The sequence below is a fragment of the Corvus brachyrhynchos genome, unplaced genomic scaffold (assembly GCF_000691975.1).
Source record: "Corvus brachyrhynchos isolate BGI_N302 unplaced genomic scaffold, ASM69197v1 scaffold30, whole genome shotgun sequence".
Classification (NCBI taxonomy): Eukaryota; Metazoa; Chordata; class Aves; order Passeriformes; family Corvidae; genus Corvus; species Corvus brachyrhynchos.
The window spans coordinates 1,710,815-1,721,827 of NW_008235742.1; the positions used below are offsets into that span (position 1 = coordinate 1,710,815).

At 39.8% G+C, this 11,013-nt stretch overlaps 1 protein-coding gene across 5 annotated transcripts in view; it reads right to left on the reverse strand.

The window, feature by feature from the left end:
* Positions 1–11,013, reverse strand: part of MPP3 (membrane palmitoylated protein 3) — a 25,321-nt gene extending 14,308 nt beyond the window's left edge. For 3 of the 5 annotated variants that reach the window (XM_017742852.1, XM_008641365.2, XM_017742701.1), the window contains exons 1-9: positions 10,931–11,013; positions 8,211–8,320; positions 6,859–6,977; positions 6,288–6,365; positions 4,178–4,258; positions 3,518–3,655; positions 2,509–2,590; positions 1,618–1,703; positions 64–138 (exon numbers count right to left, since the gene is read on the reverse strand). In XM_017742852.1, coding sequence (XP_017598341.1) covers positions 64–138; positions 1,618–1,703; positions 2,509–2,590; positions 3,518–3,655; positions 4,178–4,258; positions 6,288–6,365; positions 6,859–6,977; positions 8,211–8,235 — 684 coding nt within the window. In that variant the 5' untranslated portion in view covers positions 8,236–8,320; positions 10,931–11,013. Of the gene's footprint in view, positions 1–63; positions 139–1,617; positions 1,704–2,508; positions 2,591–3,517; positions 3,656–4,177; positions 4,259–5,453; positions 5,513–6,287; positions 6,371–6,858; positions 6,978–8,210; positions 8,321–10,541; positions 10,859–10,930 lie in introns of those variants that run through there. The other 2 variants (XM_017742744.1, XM_017742912.1) reach the window with 2 other exon arrangements.

Genomic DNA, 11,013 nt, shown 5'->3' on the forward strand with positions numbered 1-11,013 from the left:
GGAATGGTGCATTTACAGAGATGCCAGGCTGTAAAGATGTGCTTCAGTATTTCAGCTGCATACCTTGCTGTCCTTCAGACGATCTTCTTCTTTGATGGCTGGAATTATTTTTAATGTTATTGACCCTCGAGATTGAGCCTGAGAAAAACAGAAATGGATTTTTACTTTGAAAGCAGGACAAGGATACAATGCAGACTATTCATGCTCCTGTTAAGCATGTCTCCTTCTCAAAACTCTTAACAGGACAAGCTAATCCACTATTTACCTGCATTACAGAGACTAGCATGATGTTGAATGACTCCACAAAAGTGTCTTGCCCATGGAGACATCCACAGGAACTACTGGGCTAAAACATATTAAGACCTGCACTAAAATTCCTTTGTTTGCTTTTAGCAGCTGCATTAATTTCTGGGCTACAGTTCACAGGACATTAAATACTTCTGTGGCTTTTAGTATGACACTGACTTTAATTATTGCAGACTAATAATTTTAAAATGCTGCTTTGAAAAATACTGCTGTGTTTTCTCCATAAAACTGGAGAAAACTCTAACTGGTTAGAGTGAAATGTAAACATCTATAAAAGAAACACCTACTTTCACTCTAGAAATCTTTACTAGTAAATGACAATTATTAGTTACAGTGAACTAAAAAGCACTTCTAGGTCCTTCAGAAGTCTAGAATGGGTTTATCTTATCTATTTTAGACGCCTTATTTCGCATGAGATGAACTGTGTTGTAGATAAACCTGCAATTCTGCACAGATTAAAAAGCAAACACAGCCAAACATTTGTAGCTTTTCTTCAAAAAATAAACCATGGAAAGGAAAGTGTTACACTTCAGGCATTAGTTCACATGGGACAGATGTAATTAGAAATTACAGAGGACAGATGAATAGCATCCCAAGGTCCCCATAAATAAAACTTTACACACTATTTCAAAGTGGTTTTAACAACCCCCCGCCCCCCAAGTTAAATGCAGTCATTGTCATTATTTGGGATTATTTTGATCTAAATTGAAATTAGGTGATGGAACTGATGCCAGTCTTCTGTGTTGCCAGTCTCCTTACTGTGTCCCTAACTCCACTCCACACCAAGACAAGGGGGAACCATGCCACAAGAGGGAAGTCAGAGACAAAGAAGCGGAAGAGCTACAACACTTTCTACCAAGATTTGTGGGTGTTCATGTTAGAGAAGCTTGAAGCAAGAATTTGTTCATGTCACCAGGAATCTGCTGGTAAAGAACAGACTGACAACTCTACTGAACACATGGACAAGACTTTCTTCAGCTTCCTAACATACCACACTACGAATCATCTTTAGGAATGTACTTATACTTTGCAGTTTGCTTGTCATAAACAAAGCATTAAAGGGAAGTTCTTGACAGAGCAACACGTTAACTTTGTATTTGTATCTTACTTGGTACCAATCCAGTTCGCAGAAGTTTCTGAAGTCAAAAGGAGAAGACTAATCCACTGGGAGAAGAAAAACTCTTAATGCAAAGACAAGCAGGGATTGCATCTTTTAGCTCTATATTTTAAACTCAGGGTTAAATTTCATCATCTACTGTAACTACTAGATCACCAAACAGAAAAGATCTTGAAATGAAAATCAGTGCAGACCAAAATCTGACTTATTTCTTCTGGTCGTTTGTGAAGCACAGTAATACCATTGACTTCTCTTAGTTCATCTCCAACATGGACAAGACCTGAAAAGATGGTAAGTAAATTAAAATAGGTCTAGAGACTGGAAAGCACCACTCCTGTGATGTCGAGCCTAAGTCATTAGAATGTACTTCCTCTCCTCCCTCATCCAGACTGATGGATTTAGTACTAGAGCCAAGTGCCTTTGTTGGAAATGAGTGCCTTGAAGTCTCCTGCCTTTATTCCTTACAGCACTTTCTTTCCATGCAGCACAGTCTCAAAGAAGAGCAGCATGCAGACAGGCAACTTGTGGCAGGGTACTCTGGAAAATCACTATTAGGATCAGTATTAAGTATCATGCAAAACTGGAATAGTTTAATGAGTGTGACCAAGTCTTATAAAGTCAGGGGACACGCTGCTGCCTATAAAGGCAGGAATGACATGTCTGTCAACTGACAGATCAATACTACACAGTCCCAGAAAGCAAGCTAGACTAAATTTTTTTTTAACAAGCCATGAAGAGGCTCTGCAAGTTTTAGGTTTGTTTATCCAGTTCAATAAGAAATGTGGTACTTGTATATATAGCTACTGTCAACTGACATAAAAGAATGTCTCAGTAAAGCAAACAGAAAACAACGCATGATACACTGAACAAACCAACTAGATTAAAAAACATTCTTTGCTTTCTTTTAAAGCTCAAACCTACTTCTTCCATCTGTTTTCATTTTTTCCTAATGGCCATTTTAATAAAAAAATCGTATGTAATTATATTAACAGCTTACTGATGAGATACAGAAATGCTAAGTGCATGCTTAGGAAACTTTAGAGGTTTACAAATGCAACTTCAGAAATTTACTACTGCAATCATACCACTGCGATCAGCTGCACCACCTCTCATGATCCTTGCTACAATCACAGCTCCTGTATGTTCATCTCTTCTGATGGTAGCTCCCTGAAATAAAACATACCCCCCACCCAAAAAACCGTAAGAGATTTGCTCTGAATTCAGCAACCAGTGAAATAACGTGTATGCTATTATGTCTTTTAAACTGGAATTAATTTCTTCTATGGATTTTCTCTTTCTCCTTAATGATCTCCACCATTAATCAAGTTTTGCCCATGCAAAGTGATTATGGGAAGGTGCACACACCTTCCTTTCTGCTGACTTTGCTAAGTGCTTACACTTCCTGCATTATTGTGGTCATCAAAGTCACTCAAGTGTGCAAAACAGCTTATTGTAACAGATTTTCTCTCTTCCTCTTCTAAGTCTTTATACAATATAGTCAGCACTTTTATATATAAAAACAACAAAACCCAAGTAATGAGATTTTTTTCCTCCTCCTACCTCTGCTGGCAATACAAAGCTTTAATCAGGAATTCAGCCACTGCTCCCTTCTACTACTGCAATACACAAAAAGCAGATTTCTTTCCCAACACAACTGTTTTTTCTTAGAGAATCAATTTTTCCATTTCCATTTGTATAAAATTAGCACCTTGACAATATAATGCTTACATACAGGTATCAAACATACTCTTGCCATATATCACTGACTTTCATGCAAGTGAATATAAGTCATTGAAAGTTAGCCACAGTATGAAAAGAATTAACACATATAATAAGCATAATTGCTTCAAAATATACAGTTCCTTCATCATGTTTCCTGTGCTAACTGGCATTATAAACCCATGCCCATAAACCATTTAATGCACAATTCTGAAGGTGCATTTACCAAATTTTTTTATGTTATTTTATGAGCTTCAGAACACTCCCAGTTTCTGAAGGCCATTTGATGACATCTTCAGGTATCTCCTGCATACTCACAATAACACTCTTGCACTATAAAGTTTTATGACTGGAGATGGATTATCTAATATGTACCAAGGGTTCTTTATTTTTCACTAGGCGAACAATTTTCACTGATTCCTCATCAAAATCATCATCAAAATTATCAGGTAGAGGTGGAAGGGCTGGGTCAAAGTTCTTCTGTGCTACAGTGTCATGTACTACAAGCATTGCCTGCATAAAGGAAATAAAAAACAGTCATGTAATGGAGTAATACTGCAATTCCCAGCTCTCATGGTTCCAGTATTACAGCAAACTTAAACCTCCCCCTTTCTACCCTCACCACAAATCCTCCAAAACAGATTGAGCAATTATCTTACCCATCATGTAAACCATATACTGGTATATGTCACTGTTTAAAATAAATCCAGGCAACAATCAAGCTCAGCCTAAAAAAATTTTAAGTGGACTACGAAAAGCAAGAAGGTATCCTTTTCCTTTCTGGTCCCTCAGAAAACAGTAAGGAAGGGAGGAATGGAAGACAGCGTGGTGCATTCTGCAGGAAAGGCCAATGCTGTCTCTTTTCAATTTCCTTCACATCCTAAAGTCTGTGCAGGAAATCCCAGTGGAATAGAACTACTTTGCAGGAGGTTTTTCCTTTCTCCTAGGGATGCTTCAACACAACTTTTCTGATACAAAATGTTCTACTGCAATTCTGCAAAGGCATTTTGTTAAGATCTCCAATGTGTTTTTTACCCTGAGATGTGGTGTTGACAACAGCTGAAGTAGCTCTTTTTCTTCATTATTCACTGGTGCTGTCTGCAACTCTTCTATTACCTTTAAAATAAAAATTTACAACCTCAAAATTAAAGGAGTCCACCGAACAAGATCATGCATTTACATTTCTGCCGAGTGTTTGCTAACATGTATCATCCATCAAAGCAGTGCGCACAGATCAAAACCCATCCCAGTCCACAGTGCATGAAACCTGAAAGAAACCAAAGCTTCTTCAGCTATTTTTATTAGATAGTACAGAAGACAGCATTAGGAATCAGAATCATGATCCCTAAACATACATTTTAAGAGTTATTCCATCAATATAATTTCAGGAGTGACTTCTGAAATTTTCAAATCTATATGGAATACGTAAATGATCCCTGAAACAACACTTCTGTGCTTGTATTATTTGATAAAAGACTTTAAACCTTTCTCCAATCATTTTGTATTACCTGTGTGGAACATACAACATCACTTCCCTTGCTCCCCTGCAAAACGTGGATACCAAAGTATGCCCTGGAGTCTCAGGCCTTTTAAACAAAAGGTTAGAGAAATAATGGAGGCACTCCTGCACTGGGCTGCTTGGGTAGGAGGAGAAAGAAAGCAGAGGAGGGAGGAGGAAGGGAAAATGCATTGAGGCAAAAGAGATTTCCTTACCCTGTTAAGGGTTCTAAATAGGGAAGACATACAGTTCTATAAAAAACTTCTCTGCTATTCTGAAGATGGAAATTTTGTATGACTTGGTAGCAATGCTGAGACTTTTGTGGAGGTGGTGCACTGTATCTGGGAACAGGGAGAGGGGGTATGCTGCACATTTAGATGGGGCACTGGGGTCTCCTGACTTTGAAAAGGGAGATATTTAAGCTCCCAAACCTTCCACCACCCTTTCCTACACTACGGTAGAAAATAGGTGCACGTAAAGAGTCATCAAATGCAGTGTAAATTTCACTTTTTCAGGCACATGGCATCGTTTTACACACAAATCTAAGACACAACTCTGCTCTGTGAACAGACTGGGGGATGAACTGAGTGAGAGCATCTCTGTGGAGAATGATTTGAGGATCCTGGTAGATGAAACATCAGATACACAATGGGAATATGTGCTTGCAGTCGAGGAAGACAACTGTATCCCAGACTGCATGAAGAGAAGTGTGGTCAGCAGGTCAAGGGAGGTGATTCTCTCCCTCTCCTCTTGTTCTCCTGAGACCCCCTCACCTAGAGCAGTGTCCAGTTCCAGAGTCCCCAGTACACAGACCTGTTAGAGTGCATCCACAGGAGGATCACGAAAATGCTCAGAGGGCTGGAACACCTCTCCTATGAGGAAAGGATGAGACAGCTGGGATTGTTCAGCTTGGAGAAGATAAAGCTTTGGGGAGACCTTACAGCTGTCATTCAGTACGTAAAGGAGGCTTACAAGAAAGAGAAAAGCTCTTTACCAAGGCCTGTAGTGACAGGACATGGGGCAGCAGTTTTAAATTGAAAGAGAGCAGATTGAGATTGGATAGAAGGAAGAAATTTTTTTATGATGAAGGTGGTGATACGCTAGAACATCTGTGTGGTGAGATGCTGGGAACAAGGTTGCCCAGAGAAGTTTTGGATGCCCCACTACTGGAAATACTCAAAATCAGGTTAGACAGGGCTTTGATCGATCTGATCTAGTGGTGGGTGAGCCTGCCTGTGGCTGGGTGGTCAGATGAGATCACCTTTCAGGGTCCCTCCAACCCAAACCACTCTATGTCAACAGCAATGCTGCTTGGGTTGTAATGGTTTTAAGTCTGAATGCAAGACTGAGTGCTTAGCTGGGATAGCCTATTGTCAAGAAAGGACTGAATGCTTTTTGCAGCCTCTCCCTCATGAAGGCCATTAATAAAATCCTTTCCTTCTGCATGAATGTGTCCATCTTCACTAGGCATTTAATAACTTGGTATCTTCGAGCTCTCATTTCCTTGATTAATCATGGCCAACAGATTACAATGCAGCTGGGGAAGATGAGAAATATGTTCACATATAGTACAATTGCAAAGCTTTGATTTGTTAGAAAAGCAGGTTGAAATAACAGGAAAATTATGAGACAAGAGTTTTTACTCACATCTTCAACTAATCCTGCTGCACTATGTAAAACAGGAGTTGGACTCTGTCTTTCATAATGACGGAGTTTTTCATGAATCTGAAAAAAGATTATGCAGGGATATTTCTACAGAGAGATACAAAACTTTCTAAATATACCTACACTGCAATATTTTTCTATTTAATGAACATAATTTATCTGAGATGTGTCAGAAAATAATCTTTCTTTGGGTTATTTTTGTTTTGTTTAGGAGTCTTTTAGTTTTCTTTTTGCTCATGGTAGTTTCAGACAGTCAGAAAATCTGTTAAGACTTTAGGAGCATAAAGGAACAAATGAAGCCATTTCACACTACTTTTTAGCTATGGGGCACTGTATCTTCATTTTAGCAAGAAGAGCAGAAAAATTTATTTCTGAACAAAATATGCTAATTGTCAAACATTATTAATCCTTGTGCTTAAACACACATATGCTTTGGTTGGTACAGAATTCTCAAAAAAAAAAAAATTTGGCAAAGTAAATAGTTGATAAATCAAGGGAACAGAGAAAAAGTAAACTGTAAGGAAAATGTACATACATAAATGTAAACTTTTACCTTCATCAGGTAGCTGAGACTCCTTTCACTGAAGACATCCCTAAGGAATCCCATTTCCTCTTTATGATTTGAATCGGGTCTTAGTTGAGATGTCAAAAGGGCCAAAGTTTCATGCAATCCTAAATTTAGGTTCAGGACAGAACACAAACATTCTACACAGCATTTCTCATGGGACCTTCTACTGCAGCCTTAGCAGTCACTACATTTACTTGGGTACCATATTGGTGACCATCAAGTTTGCAGAGAGACTTGTGTTTACCTACCCCTCATTTTGCAATGCTCCCTTCCTAAGTGGCAAACACAGCATCATATCAAGGCAAAAGCTAACAAAGCAATATTTATCTTGAAAAACATTATCTTTCATGTTTCCCACTTCATGTTTATTACCCTTTGTTTCCAAAACAACTAGCCCTCTTACAAACTTTGAATTTTTAGTGCCACAGCAGGCTCTCAAAATGACTGAATGACCTCCTTTGTTGCACAGGTACCAGCTCTACTTCCCAGCAACTTTGCTTAAAAGTGTTATCCTGCCCTTTCTGCCTCTGAGGCACCTGCAAGAAGCCTGACCAGAGGAAGAAAGGACTGGTGTAGATTTTCATTGTGGTGGAAGCAAAGCTTGTGGCTAGTTTTCTAAAAAAGTGTTTAAATCATCAATATCCCAATTTTGCAGTGCACAGGGCCAGACAAATGCTAGGTTTTTCCTGGTGAACCATGCCTGGGAAGACAAGACCAAAACAAAATAGGAAATAAAAAAAGAAAAAAAAAAGGGGGAGGGGGTTCAAATCTATTCCTGTGGCTATTCTCAGAGTGCATTTTGATCCAGGAGACTCAAACTCACTTCTGCTTTAATGCTAAGTATCATTTAGGATGCGTGACTTCACCCTGGGTAGCATACTGGACAAGCTAGTGAAGTGGCCTTGAATGAAGTCACTGTTACTTTAAGTTAAAAGGAAGAATATTAACAAAGTTTACCAACCCCTGTTCAGAAAATATTAAGAAGTGACACAGCAAGCAGCAGATATATATGGGCTGATCTTTATTAAGCAGGTGTAGAAGGCACTGTTACACTGAGAGGTCCAAGTTTGTCTACTTGAGCCTGTCGATCAGAATATATTCAGGTCTATCAGAATATATTCAGGTGCTCTAAGGTTCTTAGGAAACTGTTTCCTGCCAACTTCATTAATTTTCATCTTTTACACTCCACCTTCCTTTATGTAGGTAATTGTTAAAAATTACCAGTTGAATTATCTTAATTCTATTATATTTTACTCCAATTTCAATTAACATTATGTGTGAAATACATATGGTAAGATTTCAGTCACTGTTCTGTTGAAAGCATGCAGATTAGTTACCTGAGTCTTCCGAAAGCACTGGCATGGCTTTGCTCTTAATCTTAGAGACAAATGTTCAGCTTAAACCAACAGATTGTTTCTTCTTTCTGAACTTCGATTCAGAGGCAGTCCTGAAATGGGCAAACATAATACCTAAGCTCAATCATGAGAGAAAAATGTCAAGCATGTAAAAATAGCCAATTCCTAGAACCTCTTTCTCTCCAGTTTTCAGTTTAACCTGAATCAAGCCGAGTTCTGCAGTTATTCTGCTATGCAAGTAACAAAAAGAAAAATACTAGGTTATGTAATAACCATATTGTATCTTGGATAAAGCTGAGGCTGAAGAGAGTATCTCTCAAGACAGATAGTTTTAACAGGTCTAAATAACTGTCTGAAAAAAAAAACCAGAAAAGAAGGGCTGTTTAAAAGCACTGGAAAATATCAAATGCAGAAACAGAGCATGCAGGAAGATGCCACGTGACAAGATGTTCTGGAGCTTCCTAAAAGCACATCTCAAAGAAATCTCCATGTCCCTGGGATTCTGATGAAGACCACGCTACAGTTACGTGCAGCTCACTGAGGCTAGCAGGACTGTCACTCCATCAACCTTGGGCACAGCTACTATGGATATTATAAAAAATAAGGCTACTTCTACTGCTCAGAAATTTCTTTAGATACTTCTGCTGCAGATTTCTCTTGCCACTGAGAGCAAATGACTCCAGAGCAATTTTTTTTTTAATTTGTAAAAAAAGCAAAACTGTATCTATGCTTATAATTGCCAGTCCAAGATGAGACATTCTGTTTCAGGGCACTTATAATCTTGTTTATGCTTATAAAATCCATTAGACTAATATTTGCATAAAAATAAAGTTCCGTAACAGCACACATACTCCAACTCTTTGCTGAATACAATAAAGGATGCTCCTTGTGTTTCTATTTGTAGATAAGCCTCTGATATTTTGATTGTACGAAACAAGTTTGATGGTCTGCCAATTCAAATTTTTTTGACTAGCTGCCTGAAAATACCATAGTACTGCATGGCAAATTAGCATAGACTTATTTAGCATTTTCCACATTCCCGAATTTCTCTACAACCTGGTGAAATACTAAGCTCAACAGTCACCTGTGTTTTACACCCTGTATTTTCTACCACTACAATTAATTAATCCATCTGGGCATCAAAACATAACTGGAGTTCCCTAAGTAAATGAAATGAGTGTTGAAATTTCACTCTAATCCATGGATTGTACTCCAGTGGATTATATATACACCACACCTTTATTTAAACACTCTTATTACCCATTGCTTAGAAGAAGTAAACATTTCACTGACACACACACACACACTTCATGCCAAAAGAAATGTACAGGCAACTCATTCCACTGCTTTGGCTCCTTGACTATGGCATTTCATTTGACACATATTTAAATATCAAATTTTTAAGAGAAAGAACTTCAATTGCATGCTTTATCTTTGCAATAACGTGTGCTTCCTACAGTCAAACCTATTTAGCACCAAACCCCACGAAAAGCCAAGTAATTTTCCAGATTCTTGGTGAAAAAGCAGCCTACACAGGAATCTGGAAAACACACATTTTATCATCTTAAAAACCTGACAGCAAACTCGGGAGCATCAGAATTACTCGAGTTAGGCACAGCAATCAAAATGGAGGCTTCCCCTAGAGGCATCTTCCATGCTCTGTAAAAATCCCGTTACACAGGACTGCCTGGAATGAACACTCCAAAGGATGAAAAGCTTTCCATACCCAGGGCTGACTCTCAAAGGTATTAAAATCAGCCCCAGCATGAGATATTTTGCAAGATGGGTCTCAAAACCATCAATCTGTCCTCTCATCACTGTAGTATGAATAGGCTTCAAATACACTTTTTGTCTTTGAAAATATCTACCTAAACCCTAATTAATTTTTCACACATCTCCTAGCCCAACTGCTCCCAAGACTGAATGCCTGAAGCACCTTTCTTATCTAGGAAAAGGACTTTTAATATTTGGAAAGGGCTAAATAAACTGAACTGATGCTCACCATGGAGTCAAAGTAGGAGATTAAACAGAAGCATAGTATGATCTGGCATATCCCCATTACCTTGGAAAATAAACCTACTGTGGTTCACAGCCTAACACAACATAAAGCTTCTGTAATCCAGATTGTACCACTCAAAACTATAGTTGCTTTCAGAAAGCAACAGCAGTTTTAACATTTTTCATAGCCCTAGCGATCCTGTCAGAAAACACATCCGTATGCTAATCGGGCCATAGCTGATGTAGCTGATCGCCACACAGGGTTTCGCCTCCCGTCCAAACCTGAGTGAAGCTGTCTTTCTCGGAGTACCGTACCTGCTCTAGCACGAAAAGAGAGACTACTCAGTGGCTGACCGAAGTACGGAGAAAAATCGTACATCGTTCCCTGCTGGGCACCACGGGGCCAGACTCTTCCTCCGAGCCCCCACCTCAGGGGCGCAGCTCCCGGCCCAGCGCAGCCCGCGACCGGCGCTTCGGGGTCCTGCCTGACACCCCACGAGCAGAGCACGGCGAGGCAACCCCGAGAAGGGCTTTCCCACCCCGGAGAGAGCTTTATGTGAGCTCCACCGAGCTCGGGTCCCACTGACTCTGCCGGAGGCCAGACTTGCGGGCCCAGACCTCCTCACAGCTCGACCGCGCACGGAGCGAGGTTACGTTCCGGACCGGACCTCCCGCACGCCAGGAGCGAGACGGCCCTTCCTGACCTGCTTCCCGAGCCGCGAGACCGCACTCGGCGAACGCACTCCGGACCCACATCCACCAGGGACAGCTCCAAGCCCTCGGCCTC